The sequence below is a fragment of the Gracilinanus agilis genome, chromosome 5 (assembly GCF_016433145.1).
Source record: "Gracilinanus agilis isolate LMUSP501 chromosome 5, AgileGrace, whole genome shotgun sequence".
Lineage (NCBI taxonomy): Eukaryota > Metazoa > Chordata > Mammalia > Didelphimorphia > Didelphidae > Gracilinanus > Gracilinanus agilis.
Window position 1 is genome coordinate 194,421,097 of NC_058134.1, and position 23,238 is coordinate 194,444,334.

General features: G+C 39.8%; 1 protein-coding gene across 1 annotated transcript; it reads left to right on the forward strand.

The window, feature by feature from the left end:
* Positions 1 to 1,820: 1,820 nt before the first annotated feature.
* Positions 1,821 to 15,501, forward strand: AICDA (activation induced cytidine deaminase). The gene is made up of 5 exons (XM_044678230.1): positions 1,821 to 1,846; positions 10,460 to 10,607; positions 13,255 to 13,525; positions 14,068 to 14,183; positions 14,816 to 15,501. Exons 1-5 carry the CDS (start codon positions 1,821 to 1,823, stop codon positions 14,867 to 14,869), a joined length of 615 nt encoding a protein of 204 aa, XP_044534165.1. The 3' UTR covers positions 14,870 to 15,501.
* Positions 15,502 to 23,238: the final 7,737 nt, after the last annotated feature.

Consider the following 23,238-nt stretch of genomic DNA (forward strand, 5'->3'; position numbering starts at 1 on the left):
ATAGCTCAGCATATTTCAAAATTTTGTCATAGTGTCTGGTTTATCTTAGTTCTTTTGTTTGGAGCCTAGTAGTCTCCACATCTCTGGTTTTTCCCATTCTTTTTCTGCATTAATAAATACTTGTTGATTGATTGATGGATTATACTACCACTATCAGTGAGACATATGATCTATAGGGTTCTTTACTGATGCCTTTAGGTAGTTTCTGAAGTCTTCTATCCAAAAGAGGGACATTTTCTGAGATCGCTTTGGGGAAAGGTGAGTTGTTGAGGTCAGGCAGTCAACAAGCATTTATTGAGTTTTTTCTTTGTGCCAGGAGGCAGTGAGGTGGCTCAGTGGATAGAATATAGGACCTGGAGTCATAAAGCTCTAAGTTCAAATCTCACTTCAGACACGCACTAATTACGTGTGAGTTGGGGACTAGTTGGGCAACTCACTTAATCTTTGTTTGTTTTAATCTACTGGAGAAGTAAATGGCAATCCAGTATCTTTGCCAAGAAAATTCCACATGGAGTCAAAGGCAATATACCAGATGTGGTTCTAAGCTTAGAGCACACAAAAAAGGCAAAAACATTCTCCCTGCCCTCAAGGAGCTCACATCCTAAAGGGGGAGACAACATAAAAACAACTATGAACATATATACAAGATATATACATTGTAAATGGGAGGTTTTCTTAGAAAGAAGGCACTAGCAATGTGCTTTTGCTCTGGGATAACTTGGAAAGATCTTTTGCAGAAGGTGGGGTCTTGAAGGAAATCAGGAGGCCTAAAAAGTGAGGAGCTAGAGTATTCCTGGTATAGGGGACAGTCTGTGAACAAACACAGACTTGATAGATGGAACACTATATTTTAATAATAAAAGTTAATCATTTTTAGCACTTTCAGGTTTGCAGAGTGCTTTGGAAACATCTCCTTTTGTCGACACAAAAATAGCACCTATCTTGAAGGTAGATGTTATTATTAGCCCCATTTTATAGACAAGAAAGTTAAGTGTTTAAGTTAAGAAGTTAAGAGATTTGGGGGGCAGCTGGGTAGCTCAGTGGATTGAGAGAGCCAGGCCTACAGACAGGAGGTCCTAGGTTCAAATCTGGCCTCAGACACTTCCTAGCTGTGTGACCCTGGGCAAGTCACTTGACCTCCCCATTGCCTAGCCCTTACCACTCTTCTGCCTTGGAGCCAATACACAGTATTGACTCCAAGATGGAAGGTGAGGGTTTAAAAAAAATTAAAAAAACAAAACAAAACAAGAAGTTAAGAGATTTGCCCAGCATCATTCATCCCATCTTTTGATTTAAGATTTGACCTAAGTTCTTTTGGACTCTAGGTCCTGGATTCTATGCATTGTGCCACCTACCTGCCTCAGAGAAGCAGCAAGAAAGAAGGCCAGCATCACAGAATTGTAGAGTCCACTGAGGGAAATAAAATATAAGAAGCCAGGAAAAGTAGGGAGGAGCTAGGTTTTCAAAGCCAAGAAAAGCATTTTATATTTGTGTGGATTTCATGATTCTTCCTACCACCATGATACACAGCACACTTACCCACTGAGAATATATTGGTTTTTGCTTTTTCTTCCTTGTGTCATCTTTCCATTTTGTAGGCACTGGAGAGTCATCAAAGTCCAGCTTTTCTACTTCTACTCTTGTGATGGAGACTTCAGCATTCTTTGGAAGCTTTCTTTCAGCACTCTCTTGTTTAGTCGTTTTTCAGTTGTGTCCCTCTTTTCATGATCTCATTTGGGGTTTTCTTGGCAGATACTAGAGTTGACATTTCCTTCTCCAACTCATTTTTCAGATGAAGAAACTGAGGTAAAAAGGGTGACATGATTTTCCCAGAGTCACATAGCTAGTAAGTATCTGAGGCTGGATTTTAATTCAGGGAGAGGAATCTTCCTGAATTTAGTCCTGGCACTCTATCCACTACATCTTCCAGTTGCCCTTATCTTCATGTAACTTTTGGTAGACAGGATATGGATTGTCAGTGTTCAGATATCAAGCCCCAGCGCTGTGCCTACAGTACTCTGTCAGCCCTTTGAATAGGCTTGAGGTGATCCCAATCAATGTTGATTCTCTGGGGAAGTGTGCTTCCTGTGGACATCACAGGGCTATGATATCTACTTCATGCTGATAATAATGACTTTACTCACTTGATTTATAGATGACTTGCCCCTTCAGGGCTTTAGAGATATAAGCTGTGTTCTTCAAAAGACTGAAGTGTAAGTAAAATTTCATAACCTCTGTCCAGCACAAGACATCCTAAATCATCAATGTCACTGATGTACCAGGTCTTATGAATTCGGGGGAAATGGCTCAGGAAGTGTTGGGGCTGTAGTTATAATCGTCAGGGCCTGGGGTGGTCCCCATTCTTAACCATGTTTTGGTGTTCTAATAGTAGACCAGTAGAATTTGGCTTCTGATAAACCCAGTCTGGATTCTCCTTTAGATGACGATTAAGTCAGATGTAGTAGATGACATCCCAATTTCTTTGGCCACATTATATAAAAATTGCTCCCCAAATAGACTTACTTGACCCTTTGATTCCCCCAGAAGTGATAATTCTGGTCACTAGTTCATGTTATAGTAGTCTTATCCCAAAATTCTTTAGCAAGATCTATTCTAACTAAAGCTTTTTCTTTTTTGGTCTCACCAACTCATACCTGCAAAGATGATCTGGCCTTCTGTCCTTTCCCTTTTTTCATCTTTTTCTCTATTTCCTTGACCAAGGGTTTCAGCAATCAAGCTGAAGCAATCAAGGGACTCTCCTAGATGCTTACTTATAGATAGGTGAAACATCATAAGATTTTGTGATCTGCCAAAGCCCTGCTTTCTTGTGCAAATCTAATGTCAAATTACTTCACAGACAGCAGTCCTTGGATAACCACCCTCTGGAATTTTTTTTGCTATTTTTAATCACAGAGTCAAAGGTCAATTTTCTCTTGATTAAAGTCACAAAATATATGAAAATATATGACTTAAATACCTTCAATGCCACTAAATTCTCTACCTACCCTATTCAAAAACTTAGAGGAGAGGCTTCTGAGAGAGAAGAGCAAGATCCCCACCTCTTTCACTAAGGGAGATCTGGAAGAGTTGGGACACATCTGGAAATGAGAAGAAGGATTGATAGTAGAAAATATTTTTCCTTGTAAGCTTACTGAATGGCTGGTTGTTCATGTCCTCTTTTCCCTTCTCTCTTCTCCTTTTCTACCCCTACCCCACCTCAGTCCCCAGTCACAGGGACCAAAGAACCCAGTAGGAGCTTTTGGCCATAAATGCCCTTCTGTAAGAAGTCAGAGAATGTGTGTCATCTGAAGTGGTGGTTCTATTATGATCTAATCATAGCCTTTCCAGAGTGTTCAAGGTGTAGGCTGAGCTCCATGGAAAGAGTCCTGGCCAGATCACATATATAATTGCAAATAAGTGCAAATGCAAATATAGTCAAAATCTATACTTATATGAAGCACCCCAGTTAAAACAGAAGAGGGGGGAGGCTCCCCTGATTATCTCCATTATATGCACCTAGTCTTTCCTGTGTCTACTCACACAAGTGTGAATCCTGAGAGGTTGGTGCTCCACTTTTTAAACATTCTGCTTTGTAGAATCTTCTTAGCCAATCAGCATCCTTGACTAGTGACATTTTTGCCTCAGAGGGTCACAAAAAACAGTCTCTTGGTCCTAAGAATGAAGCTATGAAGTCATGCTCCTTATTAAACAAATGTTGAATTTTAGTTGTGATTAATTAAATGGAAATGATGGTGGTTTCATTTTAATGTGGGAGGTCAATGCATTTGCAGTTGAACCTGTTCTAGGGCAGGAACTAAAAATTTTCTTTGTTGAAAAATAGGCTCAGCCTTTCCCCAAATGTATTGAAATCACTTGGATTTCAATACTGACCAACAAAAGTGAGTTTTGTCTGTTTAGGGTCACATGTTTTTGAAATGATTTGGTAGTAAAATATGGTACAGACCAAAAAAGGGAGATTATTTTGGGCACTAGTTCAGTGTTATGGAATAGTGTAGCAAGACTATCCAGAAAAAAAGGTACTGTACTGGGAAGTAGTGTTTTGGAAGCTAAATTTGATCTGTGTTATGGTGGACTTCAATAAAATAAAGCTATCAGCACCTTGCTCTTATTTCATGAGGATGTTGAGGTCCTAAGACTAAAGGAGTTTTAAATTCATGGAATAACATTATTTAAATGCTAAGTTCAGTTATTATAATTATTTCACTGAACAGTAATTCAATTCAGAAATTCTGGAAATTTAAAAATAGCTTCTGTATGGACTCTGACCTATGTGTATGGATTTGGCCTTTTGCATCCTTTGGGGATGGAGGCAAGAGATTCAGAGGAAACAGTCCCAGAAGTAACCAAGCATTATCAAGCCTGACTGTCCTCACTTGTTTAACCCTTGCCATAGTGATTATGGACAACCCTTCCCCCCATCTAAGATACCCAAATCAGGAGGACCAGGCTGATGCAAGGTACGTGGTATGGGGGGTAAGGGGAGGAGCACTGAAGGGTAAGCTTAAATTTGAATGTGTGGATTTGAAAGGTAGACAGATACGCCTGTGGAGCTGCAGTGGTTGAAGCAACAATTTCCTCTAGCCCCAAGACTTCCAAGGAGCCAAGAAAGACCCCCCCAATTCCCCATCACAGTCATGGACAGGTAAAGAGGCAACCTCCTTACAGGTCAGACCAGGGCAATTCATAGCAAAAGTAAGTGAAAATGTTCACTTGCTTTCTCTGGCTTTTTGCTATCTGAGTCATGGTCTTTCTCTCTCTCTTTTCTTTTTGGTCATCTGTATTTGACTCATTTCTCCCTGATTTCTCCCCCCTTTTTTCCTCCCCTTTCTTTCAGGTTCAAAGTTTGTTTGTGTTAAACTTTTTCTAAATCTTTCAATAAATATTCCTTAGCTCTCATTTTCTTTTTTTTTAAAACTAGTTCATGGGATCTTTTTTTTAAATCTTTACCTTCCACCTTAGAATCAATACTGTGAATTGGTTCTAAGGCAGGAGAGCAGTAAGGGCTAGGCAATAGGGGTTTAATGACTTGCCTGGGGTCACACAGTTGGGAAGTGGCTGAGGTCAGATTGGAACCCAGGACCTCCCATGTCCAGGGCTGGCTCTCAAACCACTGAGCCACCCAATTGCCCCCTAGTCCACAAGATCTTAAATCTGTGACCTCAAAGGCCACAAGTTCTTCATTTTATAGATGAGGAAATTAGGGAGTTTTTGCTTAAATCTCAATGCCCAAATTCTCTGAATTTTGGGCGCAAATTTTCTCTCCTGTAGTCCCAATTTCTATCATCATTCCTAACACATATGGATTCTCTATCAAAATTTATATCTTAAAATTTTATATTGCTCTGCACAATAGTGATAATAATCCATTTTGTACAACAAATGATTTTGATTTGGAAGAGGAATATTCAGAAGAGTGAATATTCCTTTTTTTGTTTCAAGATTACCTACTTAATTCATATACTTCATCCATATGGTATCTTTGCCACCAAGCAGGGCGACCTATTTAAAACTTTCTCAAGGCTTAGAATAGTTGAGCTCCCTACTATATACTTAAAGGCAAACTCTTGTGGCATGGCCCTCCAGACTATAAGCGAGATTCTTGTTTTTAACCCTTGTGGTTACTTACTTCAGGTGTTGGTCAATAGGGCTTGGGCTAGAGTCACTTCTAGGTAGGCAGAGTCCAGTGCTTGTTTTTAATGAAATGCAAATTAGATAATGGGGAATGGACTGGATAAGATTTTTCAGAGAGAGAAAAATAAGGAAAGGAAACAGATGAATTTCATGGAAGAAAAAAAGAAACAGCCAAAGAAAGAGAAAAAAGTGGCCTCTGTGAAGCAAATATGACCAAAAGAAGAAAAAGAACTCTCAGAAGCAGAGGGAGACAGAGAAAAAAGCCAAATATGGTAGATGAGCAACGTTTAATGCAGCGATTTCCAATATGGGGGTTGTGGACCCTCTGGGAGTACCTTGGAGTTATTTAAAGAAGACCACACATCCATATTCTTACCAACTTTTGTCATTTTGATTCCATGTAGAGCTCTGAAAAATATTCAATGTGGCTGAGTAAAATGAATAAGCAATTATACTTTATCTAGGCTGAATAAATGATTTTTACATGTATGTATTACCACTATTTTTAGTGGCATGTAGAATTTATTATGAATAAGCTGAAAATTTAACCAATGTACTCACAGTAATTACTTGTTTTCTTTCAATAGATGCTTATAGCACAATTACTATCCTGTGTGGGTCCATGAAATTTTTTTATTTTGGATCTTAGGAAGAAGTTATTTTACTCACAAAAGTTGGGGACCACTGAAAATGCAATTCTCTCCAGGGAAAAATAAAATCCCTGCAATATTCATTGGAATTGGTTACTCTAGAAGAGAAGTGCTACATTAAGGTTATTTTAAACCCATTAGATTCTGGTTTGCATTGTTAAGGAAGTAGCTAATGTTCTAGCTCAGGGAGCACAGCTGTTCAAGAGGAGCTGACAATTTGAACATCTAAAACCTGTATTCAAAAAGTCCTTTTCATTCTGATGAGATGCATGGAGGGAGTGCTTTTCTCCATAAATTCTGTGAGAAATAGAAAGACCCTGCTGTTTAGCTGGTAATGTAAAGGGCCAGGAGATGGAGTAAGAGGGAGGTGAGAAAACCCAAAGAAAGATGAAAGGTCATGCAACTCATTTCACTTATGACAGGAAGAGCTACTATAAAAAGGCTTACTGATCTATATGGAGGATGAGAAAAGGTCTAAGAAGGGGAGTTCTGCAAGTTAGCAAGAGAGATGTTATTTCACAGACTTATAGAATGTTAGGACCATGGAAGAATCTTAGAATTCATCTAATTCAGTGGTGTCACATTCAATAATTTGTGGTACAGAAATTGGCACACAAAGGAATATTATCTATGTTTTGGTGTGGCAGTCAGGTATCATGTCAGATAGAGCACTGGTCCTGGAATCAGGAAGACCTGAGTCTTAATTCAACCTCAGACATTTGGTAACTGGGTGACCCTAGGCAAGTCACTTAACCTTGTTTGCCTCAATTCCTTATCTGTAAAATGAGCTGGAGAGGGAAATGGCAAACCTCTCCAGCATCTTTGCCAAGAAAACCCCCAAAAGGATCATGAAAAGTCAGACATAACTGAAACATCTGAACAAGAATGTTTTGTTGTATTTTCTTTATTTTGCTAAACATTTTGGTGTCTCTGAATTTGATCCCCTTAATCCCTATTTAAAAATGAGGAAATGGAGGCCTTGAGGAATAAGGTAGGCTTGCCCAAATGACTCAGCTAGTTAATGAGAAGTAGTTAGTGGTAGAGTACAGTATACAACCTGTATTTTCCAGGCCATTGTTATTTCCTATACAACAAGCTGCCTCATTAAAAAAATTATTTTTTTGAAATTGGTCTCTTTATCTCTCTTAGGTTGGAAATACAGTGGCCACACATGGAAGCTTTATCACCATGGAAGCTTTAACTTGCTCTCTTTTTCTGGCCTGGGCTTTCCTCCCTAGGAAGCCAGAAGGCTCTCTGCTTCAGGGGATTCACCATATTGACTCCAGACTTAACATAGACACCTAATCAGTGAACCCTACTGCAACCTAGAACTCCCAGACTCAAGCGATCCACCAGCCTAAGCCTTCCCAGTGGCAGGGACTATGGTCACAAAGAGAGAAGATGACACTGAAAGTAAATTGGTCAGGGCTAACAACAAAGCATAGCTTTATTAAATATGCCATTTGGTAGGGATGGGGGAAAAGGAAAAGGAATTCTTTTGTCTTATCTCTAAATGATGCCCCTTTCTCTAATTCCTCTTATCTCCAACTCACATCACCCCTTCAACATTCTCTCTGTCTCTCTGACTCTGTCTCTTCCTCTCTTCCTCCCTTCCTCTCTCTGTCTGTCTTCTGTCTCTGTCTCTATCTGACTCTGTCTGTCTGCCTCTCTTCTTCCCTTCCCTCCTCTCTTTCCTCCTCTTTCTTCCACCCTTACCCTTTCTCTTCCTTCCTTCCTCTCTCTCTTCCNACTGATAACCCTCGCAGGTGCAGCCATGCTGCAAGCAGGAGGCACAGCATTCCCCAGGCTCCAGCACCTCCTCAATGCAATTCTCCAAGGGCTTGCAGTCCACACCTGTGCAATCCTTCTGGGCCCGAGAGCCCCTAGAGAGGATCAGCAGCACAGTCATAACTGACACACAGTCCCAAGGAAACCCTCTCGCCAGTGCCATCATTCCCCTCTCCAGAAAAGGAAACACCTCAACTGCACTTGCCACTTGACCTGGGCTCGTCCAGGCAGGAATCTAGCCTGTCTCCGGTCCAGAGCGGCTGCGGCCCTCCAAGATCCTTCTTTTCTCCTCTTCAGTCCTGCGTTTATGAAAGAAAACTCTGTTAGTGACTCTGCTCAATGTGCGCACGCACACACACATACACACACACACACACATACAACTCTCACACACATCCTGCCTGTTAAGCATTAAAGATCCTTAGAAGTTGGGATAACATCCAACAGCTGGAAAGCTCGGCAAGGAGTTAATCATCATGTCTCCAGCATTCTGCAGGCCCTCCATCTCAGCTAGGAGGAGTTAGTCCCCATGAGCTATCTGAAATCCAGGCCTACTTGGCTGCTTCAATTCATAATTGTTCTCACTGGGCCAAAAGAATTCTTTATACCTGTAAAAACTACATTCATCTCTCTCTCTCTCTCTCTCTCTCTCTCTCTCTCTCTCTCTCTCTCTGTCTTTCTTCTTCTTCTTCTTCTTCTTCTTCTTCTTNCTCCTTCTCCTTCTCCTTCTCCTTCTTCTTCTTCTTCTTCTTCTTCTTCTTCTTCTTCTTCTTCTTCTTCTTCTTCTTCTTCTTCTTCTTCTTTTCTCTCTCCTTCTCTTTCTCTTTCCCCTTCTCCCTCTTCTCCCTCTCTCTCTTCCACCCTTTGCTTTTCTCTTCCTCCCTTCCCCTCTCTCTTCCTCCCTTCCCCCTCTCTCTTCTTCCCTTCTGTTCTTTCTCCTCCTCTTCTCTCCCCCCCTCTCATACACACTACAAAAACTTCTATTACAGTTTTTCCTCTATAGTTTTCAGTAGAATGCATTTGGATAATGTTCTGGGTTATAGAGTTAGCCTTATGGAGGTAGCTAGACAACTCAGGAGATTGAAAACTATGCTTAGAGATGGGAAGTCCTGGTTTCCAATGTGACCTCAGATATTTCCTAGCTGTGTGACCCTGAGCAAGAACCACAATTGCTTAGCCCTTACAGATCTTCTGCCTTGGAACCAAGATACAGTATTGATTCTAAGACAGAAGGTAAAGGTTTAAAAAAACAATTAGACTTATTATTTTATATACCAAACAATATAAAGCAATCTATTAAAACTTATTTTTATTTTCTAAATATATTTTTATGTGTAGATCAATTTTAATAATCATTTTCTGATATTTTGCAATCCATGTTCTCTCCTTCCTTTCCTCCCTTCCTCTTTCCCAGAGATAGCAGGTAATATGATATAGGTTATCCATGTGCTATCATGCAATATATATGCATATATTGCGCATATACACCCATATTTGTCATATTGTGGAAGAAGACACATATTGCTTATGTAAGAAAAAAACTCATGAAGGATATAAAGGGAAATGCTCCAATTTGCATTCAGGCTCCATTTAGGGTGGTGGACAGCCCTTTTTTAAAATCATGAATCTTTTGGAAACCAATAAGTTTAAAATAGAAGTTTTAAATTTTGATGTAATTAGTGTTCTCCTTATCTCCTCATTATCACCATCATTACTGCTTATTGAACGGATATTCTTACACATCTTTGGGACATTTGACCCATTAAAAGTCTGCTTATAACAGGTGTTGGTTGATCTGTAGCCTTGAGAAATAAAACAATTCTCTTCAGTGCCCAACATATCATACTTAATTAAATCAGACATGACCTTCTGAGGAGAAGGTTGCTAAAGTTGTGTGAGCTATGAAATAGGAAAAGTGAAACTAGAAAATCCACCAGAGTAATTCACAAGAAAAAAAATATTTGAGAGAATATGGATGAAAAGAGGAGGACAGGGGGTAAATGAATACAGTCCAACAGTTTGAGAATCATACATAGAGTGTGCTTCCTGAAGAAGATACTAGACAGGAGAGCTTCCATGATTCTGTCTCACAATAGTAGATCTCTCCAAGGTCTGAAGGAATTAGCTAATTACCAAAGAGGTGAGTTTTCCTAATGACCTAGGTAATGGTTGTTCCATGTTCTTGATGAACCAGTCTCAAGGGAATAGGTTTCTATATTTCTCAGTCCTATAGCAAAAGAGATAATAGCATTTTCCCTGTCAAATATGACCTTAGTGATGAATATCTCTAAGTTGAATTGATATCTACAGTGACTGTTGGGCAAGACAATTTTTTTTTCAAATCTATTCTTTCTTCTTGTTGTCCATAGCCTCTTAATGAAACAAAGGAAATTTCTCTACCACTTCAAAAATGTAAGATGGGCTAAGGGTCGTCACGAAACCTACCTGTGCTATGTTGTGAAACGTCGGGATAGTGCCACCTCCTTCTCTTTGGACTTTGGCTACCTTCGCAACAAGGTATCAATCAGAGTGTACTTTCTAGGAAGTTTAGAGCTAAACCAGTTATTTGATCCCTGGAATTAATTCAATTTCTTCTTCACTTATTTACACACGTATTCCCAATACTTGCCTGTATTCCTACCTATCAGCCATTTATGGCATACTTACAAAATCAACCAGTTTTCATATTCTTTAGCACTATCCCCATTCCCACATCTTTATCATATAACCTATGTTTTTACTCTCTCTAGCTTCCCACTTTGTCCAGAAGTTGCCCCCCTACAATCAATCAACCAATAAATACTGGGTAGTTAGGGAGCACAGTGGAGAGAGCTCTGCACCTAGAGAGAGTTGGGAAGATCTGCGGACAGACACTGAGCAACTCACCTGACCTTTAGCTCAATTTCTTCATTTGTAAAATGGGGATAATAATAGCATCTATCTCTCAAGATAGTTCTGATGACAAAGAGAGGCTAAAATATTTATAAAAGTGTTTTTTAAACATAAAAGATACATATATTATAATCTGAAACACATGCTATAAACAGATCTAAAAAACACACACACATATATGTATATATATGTGTGTATATATATATATATACATATATATATACCACCTATTATTATTTATTGAATGTCTACTATGTTCCAGATACTGTGCTGGGCAAAGAAGGGAAATTACCCTTAATGGAGCAGATATGTTCATATAATAGTATATTAAAAATGTGGAATGGGACTGGACCTCTGTTTTTATTGACATAGGAACATCCCAATTGTTTATTCTTCTTTTTTCTGATGTGTACTCATGTCTTCTCTTTAATTTATAGTCTTAGAGTATTGCCTGGGGTGGGGTGGAAGAGATTGATGATTTTCCCAGGGCTCCATAGCCAGTACACTTCAAATGTGTGACTTGAACTCAGGTCTTCCTAACTTCAAACTTACCTCTCTATCTACCACATCATTTTGATCAAGTTCTGGAAGGAATCAGTCAATCAGAAGGTTTTTTTTTTAAAAAGCATTACTTCTGTCTTAGAATTAATAGTACATATTGGTTCTAAGGCAGGAGAGAGGTAAGGGCCAGGTAATTAGGGTTAAATCATTTATCCAGGATCATGCAGCTAGGAAATATCTGAGGCCCAATTTGAACCCAGGACCTCCCAATTCCAGTCCTGGTGCTCTATTGAGGCTGCTAGCCACCTGTAGGGTACTTCTAGTATGTGAAGTCCAAGTGTAGACTAAGTAAGCTTCTAGGGTGAAGAGGTTTTTGGGTTTTGGTAGAACAATTCTGTGTTCCTTCTTCATATATAAATTATAGTTTAGAGCCTGAGCCTTTGAGTTCAGTGATGTTGGGAACTCTCAGGAGGAGAAATTCTTTTCTCTGCAACTTAGAATCTTAGGAAGTTGCTTAGATCAATGTTATCAAGTGGAAATAGAAACCGGTACCACTAAACCATATATAAACCCTGTCAGCTACATATTGACTTAGAAAACCACATAGAAATATTATCTATGCTCCATTGCATTTTGATTTATTATATTTTCAATTTCATTTTAACCTGATTTTGCCATATTTGGGAGGGATGGGGGCCTCATGTAGTCCATGGGCTTTGTGCTTGACACCTCTGCACTGAGAAGTTAAATGACTTTATGAAATATACACAGAATAAGTACAAAGCAATTTGCGGGGTGAGTACTAAGAGACGAGGGAACAATACTGGCCTCATAGGGAAGATGATGTTTGAGCTGAGCCCAGAAATTCTTTTTCTAAATTTTATTTTAAATTTTACTTTTTAAAACCCTTACTGGAATCACTACTGTGTATTGGTTCCAAGGCAGACCAGTGGTAAAGGCTAGGTAATGGGGGTTAAGTGACTTGCCCAGGGTCACACAGCTAGGAAGTGTCTCAGACCAGATTTGAACCTAGGGCTTCACATCTCTGGGCCTAACTCTCAACCCACTGAGCCACCCAGCTGTCCCCTGAGCCCAGAAATTCTAAGAGGCAGAGGCAGGGAGTGAGTGCTTTCCAGGTATGGAGGACAATCTGGACCAAAGCAGGGGGACCAGAGATAGCTTATTGTGCATGAGAAGCAACAAGATGGCCAGTTTTTCTGGACCATAGAAAGTATAAAGGGGAGTGATATGTAATAAGACTGGACTAGGTAAGTTAGGATGAGGTTGTGAAGGGTTTAAAAAAGTCAAATGAAGGATTTTTTGGTTTGTTTTAAAACCCTTACCTTCTGTCTTAGAATCGATACTACACATCAGTTCCAAGGCAAAAGAGAGAGGTAAGGGCTGGGTTATTGAGGTTAAGTGACTTGTCCATTGTCACCCAGCTAAGAAGTGTCTGAAGTCAAATTTGAATCCAGAACCTCCTTTCTCTAGGACTGGCTCTTTATCCTCTGAGCCACTTAGCTGTCTCCTAGGTAGATTTTCAATATGACTGATCAACAAGCAGTTTCTAGGAGTGGCAGGCTATTACTACTCTTCTTCAATCTTAGGAAAGTATTTTTTTTTTAAAGTATAGATAAGTAAATGTAATATCCAACTTTGCTTTGTAGTAAAGTAGCATTATTCTTTTTATTCTCCACTTCCTTTAAGCTCATCTCAATCCGGCCAATCAATACCTCTAACAATCTCCCCCTACTTTCCCTTCTTTCTTTAGAATGGCTGCCATGTAGAATTGATCTTCCTTCGCTACATCTCTGCCTGGGACCTTGATCCTAGCCGGTGCTATAGGGTGACATGGTTCACTTCATGGAGCCCCTGCTATGACTGCGCCCGTCATGTGGCGAACTTTCTTCGCTGCTACCCTAATCTAACACTTCGGATTTTCACTGCCCGCCTCTACTTCTGTGAGGACAAGAAAGCCGAGCCGGAGGGGCTTCGACGTCTGCACCGGGCTGGGGTCCAAATTGCTATCATGACTTTCAAAGGTCAGGATGGTTGAAGATGTAGGAATATGAGGGGAAAATACTTTTCAAGCCTTATGTCAATCAGGAGTAGGGATGGAATGGATTCAGAATTCATATTAAGAAAAGACATTGAGGTGAGGATAGATATAACCGAAAGGGTTTCAGGTTTGGGTTACAATTTGGCTCCAGGGTCAAAGATTGGGATTGGAATATTGTAGGAAGATAAGCGAGGGCATGAGATAATGCATGTGGAAGGCGATAGATCAATACACAGAACAGGGAGACGAATATTATATTAGAAACCATATTGGATTTGGAGTTTAAGGACCTGAATTTGGATCCTAACTATGCTAGTGACTACTTGTTTGCCCTTGAGTAAGTAATTTAATTTGTTTGCTTTTGTGTAAAATTCAGTGCTTACAATCTGCTTGAGGGGGTCAAACCTGCCATGTATGGAAAACTAACAATATAAGAATTATATAATAATGCACCCATCCTTTAGTTGGAGAATATGATTTACTTTGACTTGGGACCTGACTCCCCTCCTCCCCTTTTCACCTAAGATTACTTTTATTGTTGGAACACCTTTGTGGAAAATAAAGAAAGGACCTTCAAAGCCTGGGAAGGATTGCATGAAAATTCTGTTCGTCTGTCTCGGCAACTCCGGCGTATCCTTTTGGTAAGAGGTTCCCTTGTTCTCCAGCTTCCTTTGAGCCTCCTTTTCTTACTCTTTTTATGACTTCAGATTCTCTCTCTTTCTCCCTGAGACCATTTTTTTACTCCTTCTTTCTCTTTATCTCTTCTTTATTTTTATCTTGCATTGCTTCTTAATTTATTACTTCTTGATCTTTCTTTTTTAATCTTTTTTTATTTAAAAAATTATCTTTATTTTTATTCTCACTTCTTTAACTTCTTATCGTTATTTAAAAAAAACAACAAAAAACAAACTACCTTACCTTACATCTTAGTATAAATTCTAAGAAAGAAGAGAAGGACTTGTGCAGGGTCCCACAGCTAGGAAGGGTCTAAGGTCCTCGTGCTTCCTGGTTGGCACTCTATCCACAGTGTCACCTCTCTATCCTACTCTTATCTTCTTTCAAGATTTTTCCTTTTAACAATTTCTCTCTTTTAGCCTCATGCTTCTGTCCTTAATTTCTTTATTTCCTTGTCTCTATTCTTTCCTGTCCTGTATCTTTTTAATCTTTGTCTTCAAACTCATTCTTTAGACCTATTCACTCCTCTCAATTCTCTCCTCAAAGATTGCGCATTGGACGGTACACCCCTCATTTCTTTCTTTTTCTTTTTTTCCAGCCATTATACGAGATCGATGACTTAAGAGATGCCTTTCGTACTCTGGGGCTTTGATACCAGCTGCAAGATCATACAGAGAGACATAATTAGAGACAATGAGTCCATCCACCTCAACCTCTTCTTTCTATCCCTAAATTGGCACTTTTAACCTCCATTTCCTTCTTTTATTTCCCTTCTGTTTTTATGAATTCACAAGAAAAAATACTTTGAATTCCTTTATGATGTCCTGAGAAAAGAAGACACATATTTCCTGCTCAGGACCACAAAATTCTATTCATCCTCAATTCTCCCTCTCCCCAAACTCTGTTCCTTACAACACCTCCCTCTAGAAGGTACTTGAATTAGTGAATGAATTCACCCAGCAAGAATCTACCACTCTGGTAACATGAATTTTGGGAAATGCTGAAGCAATGAAGGATGAGAACATTTTCAATATCCTCCACCCTGGACCTTCTGGCCAGTATCATTTTTCATAATTTGTTCCAGTTGAATTTTCAGTGACCTCACCGATGCTCCTAACCTTTTGCCTGGATAACATGATTCAACTTTCAGTGAATGCAGTTTTCTATAGGGATACTCCTTTTCCAGGCCACAGTCTCATCTCTGTGAGAGAGGTTGAATGACTCTAACCTTACATCTTCTTCTTTTATTATATTTTTAAAACCTTTTTTAAAAAAGCATTAATATCTGTGCAGTGCTGTATTTTAGCTTTGTCTGATTCATGTGTTTATGTTTGTAAATAAATATTTTTATGTATGGGATACACTTAGTACTTCCTCTAATTTATCCAAGTAAATTCTGGTAGAGGACTTTTGAATGGTTTTAGTCTTCAAAAAATGCTGAACCAAGTTGTATTTTGGAGGTCAGGATTCAAAATCATTGCCAAACAGTGATACCCCAAACTAATAAATTCCTAAGAAATACAATTTTTCTTGACAAGGTATCCAGTTTTAAACCAGTGGTTTACAACTCAACCAGAAACAGATCCCACTAAAATATCTTACAGATAGCTCCAGGTGGCATGTTGACTCAAAAAAAAATTATAGGAGCATTATTTCTGTTCTACTGAATGTTCATTTATTTTGTTAAATGTTTCCCAATTATATTCGTTGTGAAATGGAGCCCTATGTGAAAGGAATAGAAGTGGAGTGGGTCCTACATATGGAATGAGATCCACCTGTGGCATGTAGTTGTCACTGTGTGTGGTTGGAAGGGAAGTAGAACAGACATCTCTAGCCTCTCCTCTCCCTATCCTTCTGCAAGTGAGCCTTCTTGCCAGGGAAAACAGGAGGTTGGAGCTGGAAGTCACCATTGTTCTCCAACAGAGGGAGTAACAGGGCAGAAGTAGATCTAAATGCTCTCTTAAATATTGTTTGTCCAGGGGATGTGATTGGGTTCCATCTAATTTCTGATGTTTGTTATTTTGTGGGGAAAAGGGGACCTCATACTCAATATCTAAGGTTTCACCACTTTTTCACCTAATACTAGTTCCACAATGAACACATAGAGAGAATAGCAATGAAACCCATTTATCCAAATCATAATAAAACAAATCAAAGAAGGTATACAGAGGGCAATTATGCACCAGACAAGACAGAGTGAAGGAGTTCTTTCACTGAGAATGAGGCAACTCAGCTCAATCAAGATGTTTTTGGATCTCGCCCAATGGTCTCTAAAGTAGCAACCTGGGAACAAAGACATAATGGAACATGTCATCTCCACTCATATTTTCCCAGAGTCTTTTCCTTCAGTAGACTTGGCTTCTTCCATCTTCTCCCTCAAAGCTGGAAGCCAGAAATACCCAAAGCCACTCAACATCACAAACAAAGAAGACTCAAATCTTAATGAGTCCCCAAAGGAGACTGAAAGCTGTCATTTTCAAACTCTGGGAGTTGTGAGTCTCACCTTGATTGACAGGTGAAGACAGTTGGAGACATTGTAATGTTCCCAGATGCTGTGTGGACAAGAGGAAAGGCAGTTGGTCAGAGGATATAAATACCCTGATAGCCATCTGACAAGGCCCTTGGGTTTTGGTCCCTTGGCCTGGAACCCTTAGCCTTGGGCATTGATCTCTGATCTTGGAGCATTGACCTGTGGATCTCTGACCATGGGTCCTCTGATTCTCTCTGAATTCCCCCTAGATATTTAGACATCTGAACCATCATTAGATATTTAGGTATCCGGGCCTGGGTGGGAACCAGGAATAGGGAAGGAGAAGAACCAGAGGGAGGTAAGGGAGGTATTTCCTGACGGCTGTAGGACTGACATAACAACTGGCAATAAGAAGCTGAGAGGGATCATCGATACCTGTATCAACCAAGCAGATTGTTTTCTCTGGTTTGGCCGTGGCCACGCTGAGCCAGAGGAGGTGAAGAACAAGAGCTCCAGCATTACTGAAACAGCCTACAGTCCTGAGGGATTAGTGTCATAGCTTTAGTGACAGGGCCTCCTATCCCCAATCCATTCCTGATTATTCCTTTCCCTTATTAACATCTATAGATAAAGTTTATTGAGTACCTTCTTGAGTGATTATTACATCACAACCCTTGGGGAGGGAGCAACACAGTCAGATGAAAGTGTTATCCAAGGCCAATAGAGCCCAAAATTAATAATCAATACAACCCTAGGTGGGACCTGAAAGGGTAGGGATCCTGCCTGGGCACTGTTATTGAGAAGGGGTAGTTATTATAACATCCAGCTGAGTGACAGGACTTAGGTGTCCGTGTGCCAGCTATCAAGGGAATCCAAAGCACAGCTTTCCTGATTAATATTCACTATAATAACTATAATAGCAGACAAAGATACCTTCTTTATAACAAAGGGAACTGGTGAAAACTTGATCTTCTCTCACTTCTCACCAACTCTGTCTCATGGGGCAAGGCATTCATCTCCACCAATAAAGAGAGAATCCCATATCACTTGGCCTTGGGATTGGAGTTACACATTTTAATCTGATTTTGGCTCCAGGGAGTGTTTGACATCCTGGACTTTAAACCATAAGAAAGTCTTTATTATGTAGTTAGTGTTAGGCTAGACAGCTAGGTAGAAGAGAGAAGCTTGAACTAGACTTTCTACCTTCTCTTTGGGTTCACAGACTTAGTTCTGTCCACTAGCTAAGTTGAGGGTTCTCAACTTTTTATGATGACTTACCTTAAAAATCACTACTTAGGAGCAAGGGGAATATGTGGTTTATAGATGCTGAAAGGACCAAGTGGCATGGGATTGGCATTTTATGCATTCAATTACTATTGGAATTTATTTATTCACAAGGAACCAGCAAGAGAACCATAGTAGAGTGGATAGAACACAGGAGCTAGAATCAAGAAGAGGGTTCAAATCTGTCCTCAAACTCTCACTAACTGTGTAAAAAGTCATTTAACCCCAATGGACTATACCAGGGGTATGGTGGTAAATATTTAACAATTGACTCTCTAGGGAAAAAAGCCAAACACAGCTCACTTTTAAATAAATTAAAAAATAAATTTAAATAAAAATAAAATTAATCTATATTATTAATATTGCAATTAATTGCAGTTAGTATATTGCAACATCTTACATATTATAGGCACTGAATAAACATTTTCTGATTTTTGTTGAATCAAAATTTGCCTGGAATTGGCCAATACCTGAGGAGACAAAGATCCAGACTTAGCAGAGGTATCTGTTAATTGAGTGATGATTTTAAGATTAGAAATGGAAATTAGATGAACTTAAGTCTCTGATGTAACTGGGAACAAGAGATTTGTACCACAATGACTATTAAAGGAAATTGCTAGTGCCATGGATCTAGGTGAAACTGAGAAAGAGGTGGCTGAGAGTTCAGTGATAGGATTCAATTCAGTTAAACAAACATTTATCATATGTTTACTATATATAAGACCTTATACTAGGCACTAGGAACTTCATAGGAATACGATTTGTTGTTTTTCAGTCGTATCTAACTCTTTGTGACTCCATTTGGGGTTTTCTTGGCAGAAAAAATGGGATGGTTTTCCATTTCTTTCTCCAAAACATTTTTCATATAAGAGAACTGAGGCAAACAGGGTTAAGTGACTTGCCTAGGGTCACACAACTAGTAAGTTGCCTGATGCCAGATTTGAACTCAGGGAGATGAGTCCTCCTGACTCCACGCCCAGTGCTCTGTCTTCTGTGCCCTCTACCTGTCCCAAGAATATATTAGTCCTTGCCATTAAAGCAGGCTCTTAGGATCACAGTCCCTTTGAGGCCATGTAGCCCAGGCCCCTCATTTTATGAGTAAGGAACCTGAGGTCTGGAGAGATTGAGTGATAGGATGAATTCAGTAATTGGGTAGAGGATCAAGCCCTTTGTGGAGTGGGGAATTAGAAAACTGGTAGTCCTGGTGTGTTCAGTCTTGGTAGATGAAAAATGGATCTCTACATGGAACTAGAGGAGATTGGTAAAGTGTGGTTAGGGTCTCATGTGTTAATTAAGATGAGGAAATGCATGATAATGGAAAGATGACTTGTGGTAAGGTTCAACTCTTCAGACAATCGGAACCAGTGTAACCTACTGGTGAAAACACTGGACTTAATGAAAAGAAACCTGAATATGACAAAGGCAAGTAACTTGAACTTTCAGAATCTTATTTTCCTCATTTGGAAAATGGAGGGTAATAACTGTGTCATTTAAAATTACTCTAAGCCCTGGGAGACTTCCCTCGACACCTCCCATTTCCTTTGTAGGAGGTATCAGAGAAAGTATAAAAGAGAGGGTTTTGGCACCTTTTTGCTCTCTCGAGCCTGGAAGCTGGCTGAAGCTCTCTACCCTGAACCCTGCAGAGGTCTTGGCTAGTAGCTCTCTCGGCACCTTTTCCCCCTTCTATCTACCTCCTAGTTTTCCCTAGACCTTTCCTTTCCTAATCTAAATGAAACCTAGCTATCCTATAAACCTAAGTTGTTTTCTGATCTTTTATTTGAGCCCCAAAGGGCTCTGGTCAATTTGCCCCTGCCAGGGCTGGGGACTGCTACCTTCCTTTCCCTTCCTCCACCTTCCTCTCTCCTTTCTCCCATCCATCCTTCTTCCTATCTACCTTCCAATCATGTAACACTTGTGCTACCTATCCTCCATATAGTTTATCTCATCTGCCAAGATGGTATATTGGGGTGTGGGGACTATGCATACTTCGACTTCTTGGATCCACAGGTGAGAATTGGGTGAAATATGGACACCAAAAGGTGGATGAGCACCAGGGAAAAGGGCTCAGCAACCCCTCAACTAAAGGTGCTAGTCCTCCCTGAACACCCCATACACCCCTGATGGATGGGTAGATAGAGGTAGACTGATGGATGGGTGGATAGATAGATATGTAGATTAAATAGATTAATAATTTATTAAGCATTTATTTTATGCCAGGCATTGTGATAAGCACTGAGAATATAAATATAAGCAAGTAAAACTGTTCTTGACTTCAAATTGATTTCATTTTAATGGAGAAGTCAATTCATAAAATGGAGCTAGATTGAGGGAGAGGAAGTTGTATCTGTTGGCATGATGTGCAGATGACAGGGAAGTAGTAGGGAGAGCAAGATTAGGGGAAAGTTCCTCTTTCAGAGGTAGAGAATCCAGAGTCTGAGTCCAAGGTTATGGTTATATTGGGGAGTGAGGATGATGGTCTTGGGGGCAGAATAGTCAGGAGATAGTTAGGAGGTGGTATGGAGGTCTAGGTCCTAGGAAGATGAGGTGAAAGCAGTTTCCATGTCACATTTTCATGAAATTGGCTTCCCTGGAAAATGTCTGTAAGGAATAGGCTCATAGTAGAGCTAGTAGTTGGGAGTGGAGTAGGCTATACTGCTCACAATGCACGCAACCACCAATAATAATAATAGCAATTAATGTTTATATAGCACTGAGAAAGAGGCAGGAGATGGCATATGCCAGGTCAATCAAACTCTACCACCCTCTTGAACATGAGGAGAAAGTACAGTCGAGGCAATGGGAAAACATATTTGAAAGCACAGTTGGGAAATGGGATAGCTACAATGAAGACAAGTTTGGCTGAACCATAGAGTCTGGGAAGGGAAGTAATGTGTAATAAGCCTAGGAAGGATGAAACAGGGTTGTGAAGGGCTTTAAATACAAAAAAGTCTAGTTTCCATTGGATGCTGGAGGCAATAGGGAGCTACAGGAGCTTATGGAGCAGGGGAGTAGTACCATCGGAATATTCAATTTTAGGAATATTGCTTTGGCAGTTGGATTGGAGAAGGGAGAGACTGCAGGCAGAGAGATGAATTAGGAAGATATTGCAGTAGACCAGTTGGAGACTGAATGAGGGGAGAGAAAGACCGATAGGAGAGAGAAAGGATCAGAAGTAAGAGATGTTTTGTAAAAACAATTGATAAGGATATTGGCAATTGGTTATTTGTGAGATGGGGGAGAATGAACATTAGATCGTGGCTCTGAGGCAGTACAAAATTCTAGGGAGCTCTAAGAGGTGCTATACGGGGCCAGAACCCTTTCTGAGTATTGCTTCAACCAAGCATTTGAGTCTGTAGGACCGCAGACAGATCCCACGTGATTACGGTTTGGAGATCTGAGTTCACTGTTATCACTACTCTGGAGTCCCCTGCTGGGAGATGAGCGGTATGACAGGAAGCCCTGTCATTTGCATCTGTAAACTGTGTATGGAGTTTGTATCATGGGCAAGAGAAACAGAGCAATTAGAGACATTCTCTGGTTGGATGAGTGCTATGGATTCTCCACAGTGAAGGCTTGCTATTTCTGCTGTCCATTTTTAGAAGCCTGGATGCCAAAGTAAGAAAATCCAAATATAAGAGTTTCCTATAAGTTTACTTGGAAAGACATTTTAAGATATGTAAGAAAATTTCTCCAATGGGGCAGCAAAATGGCTCAGTGGATAGTGCATCAGATCTGGAGACTGGGGGTCCTGGGTTCAAATGTGACCTCAGACTTTCCTAGCTATGTACCCTGGCAAATCACTTAACCCCAGTTGCTCAGCTCTTACCACTCTTCTGCCTTGGAAGTGATACTTAGATTGATTCTATGACAGAATTAAGAAAAAGAATGCATTAGGAAGATATTGCAATAGACCAGGTGGAGAATGAACTAGGGTGGTGACTGATAGGAAAGAGAAAGGAACAGAGGTAAGAGATGTTTAAGAAAAATATCTTGATCCAAAAGGAATAAGACAATGATCTGAATCCTACTTTTAGAAATACTAACATGGTCCAATGGAAAGAGCACTGCTTTTACACGCAACACTATTTACTAAATGTCTATTATTTTCAGTAGGACTATGCTAGTCACTGAAGATACCAATATAGGCCCCTGCCCTTAAACAAATTCAATTCTTTCTACTGAGGGTGTTTATGAACTACTTTCCTTATAACCAGTGTGTGCTAGGAGGTGATTCACTGGGGGAAAGTGTACATAGATCATACTTTTAAATTTAATCCACATTACTAACATTTTTTGCATCACTTTCTGAAATCCAGGCAATCAACAAAAGAATTAATCAAGCCCTGATCAGTAGGATTTGTCATTTCTGAAGTGTAAATTATTATGCTGAAAATTTAACAGCTTGGGAGTCAATTGAAGCTGGCTCCAGCACACCCCTGCTTACAGCAACCCTTTGTGTTATTTTCTCCATTTAGCATAGGAAGAAACTAGGTTCAGAAAAGTGAATTTCAGGATCATTTGATCTAGAAGGTATTCCCCCCCCCCCCAAACCCATACTTGCATACAGGCTTCTTGATTCTATGTCAAGTGTTTTCTTCTAAGCCACTTGTGCCTTAGGATTTAGGAGTCACTTTTCATTGGCTTTATCACGATGCATTTTAATTTCTCTAAAGGGTATTTCCATATAGAACCAGCAGAGAAATGCTATCATTATATTAAGTATATGAACACATTAGAAGATCACACCGGTTTTTCCAAATGGACATTGGCTCCTCTTTCCTTCACATATAATTGCTTAAACAAATTGGTTGAGCACTCCAGGCTGTATGAAATGGACACTGGATTGGGGAAGAAGGGGCAAAATTAAGTTAATGGAAGGAAATCAGAAAGAATGTTGAGTGTGAAAAAGAGGTTGAATGGTGGGTCTGAGGTGGGGGGTAGAGAATAGAAACATGAATCTGACCACAGTTTCAGTTCCTCAAATTTCAGTCTTTGGATGTAAATTCCCATTATGTCTCTTTTATTTATCATAGATTTGATTTTGGGAAAGTTTTTTATAGTCTCTCTGGAGGTTTCCTTATCTGAATAACCACTAGGTGTCACAGTGGAGCAAATTTGACAAACTATTTTTCCTACCAGAGAAAAAAGGGAGAGAGGATACTTAGGGAACTAAGTCATATTAATAAAAATAAGAGCCATTCCCCAACTGCTAAATGGTCAAAGGATATGAATAAGCAGTTTTCAGAACTTATCAAAACTGTCAATAG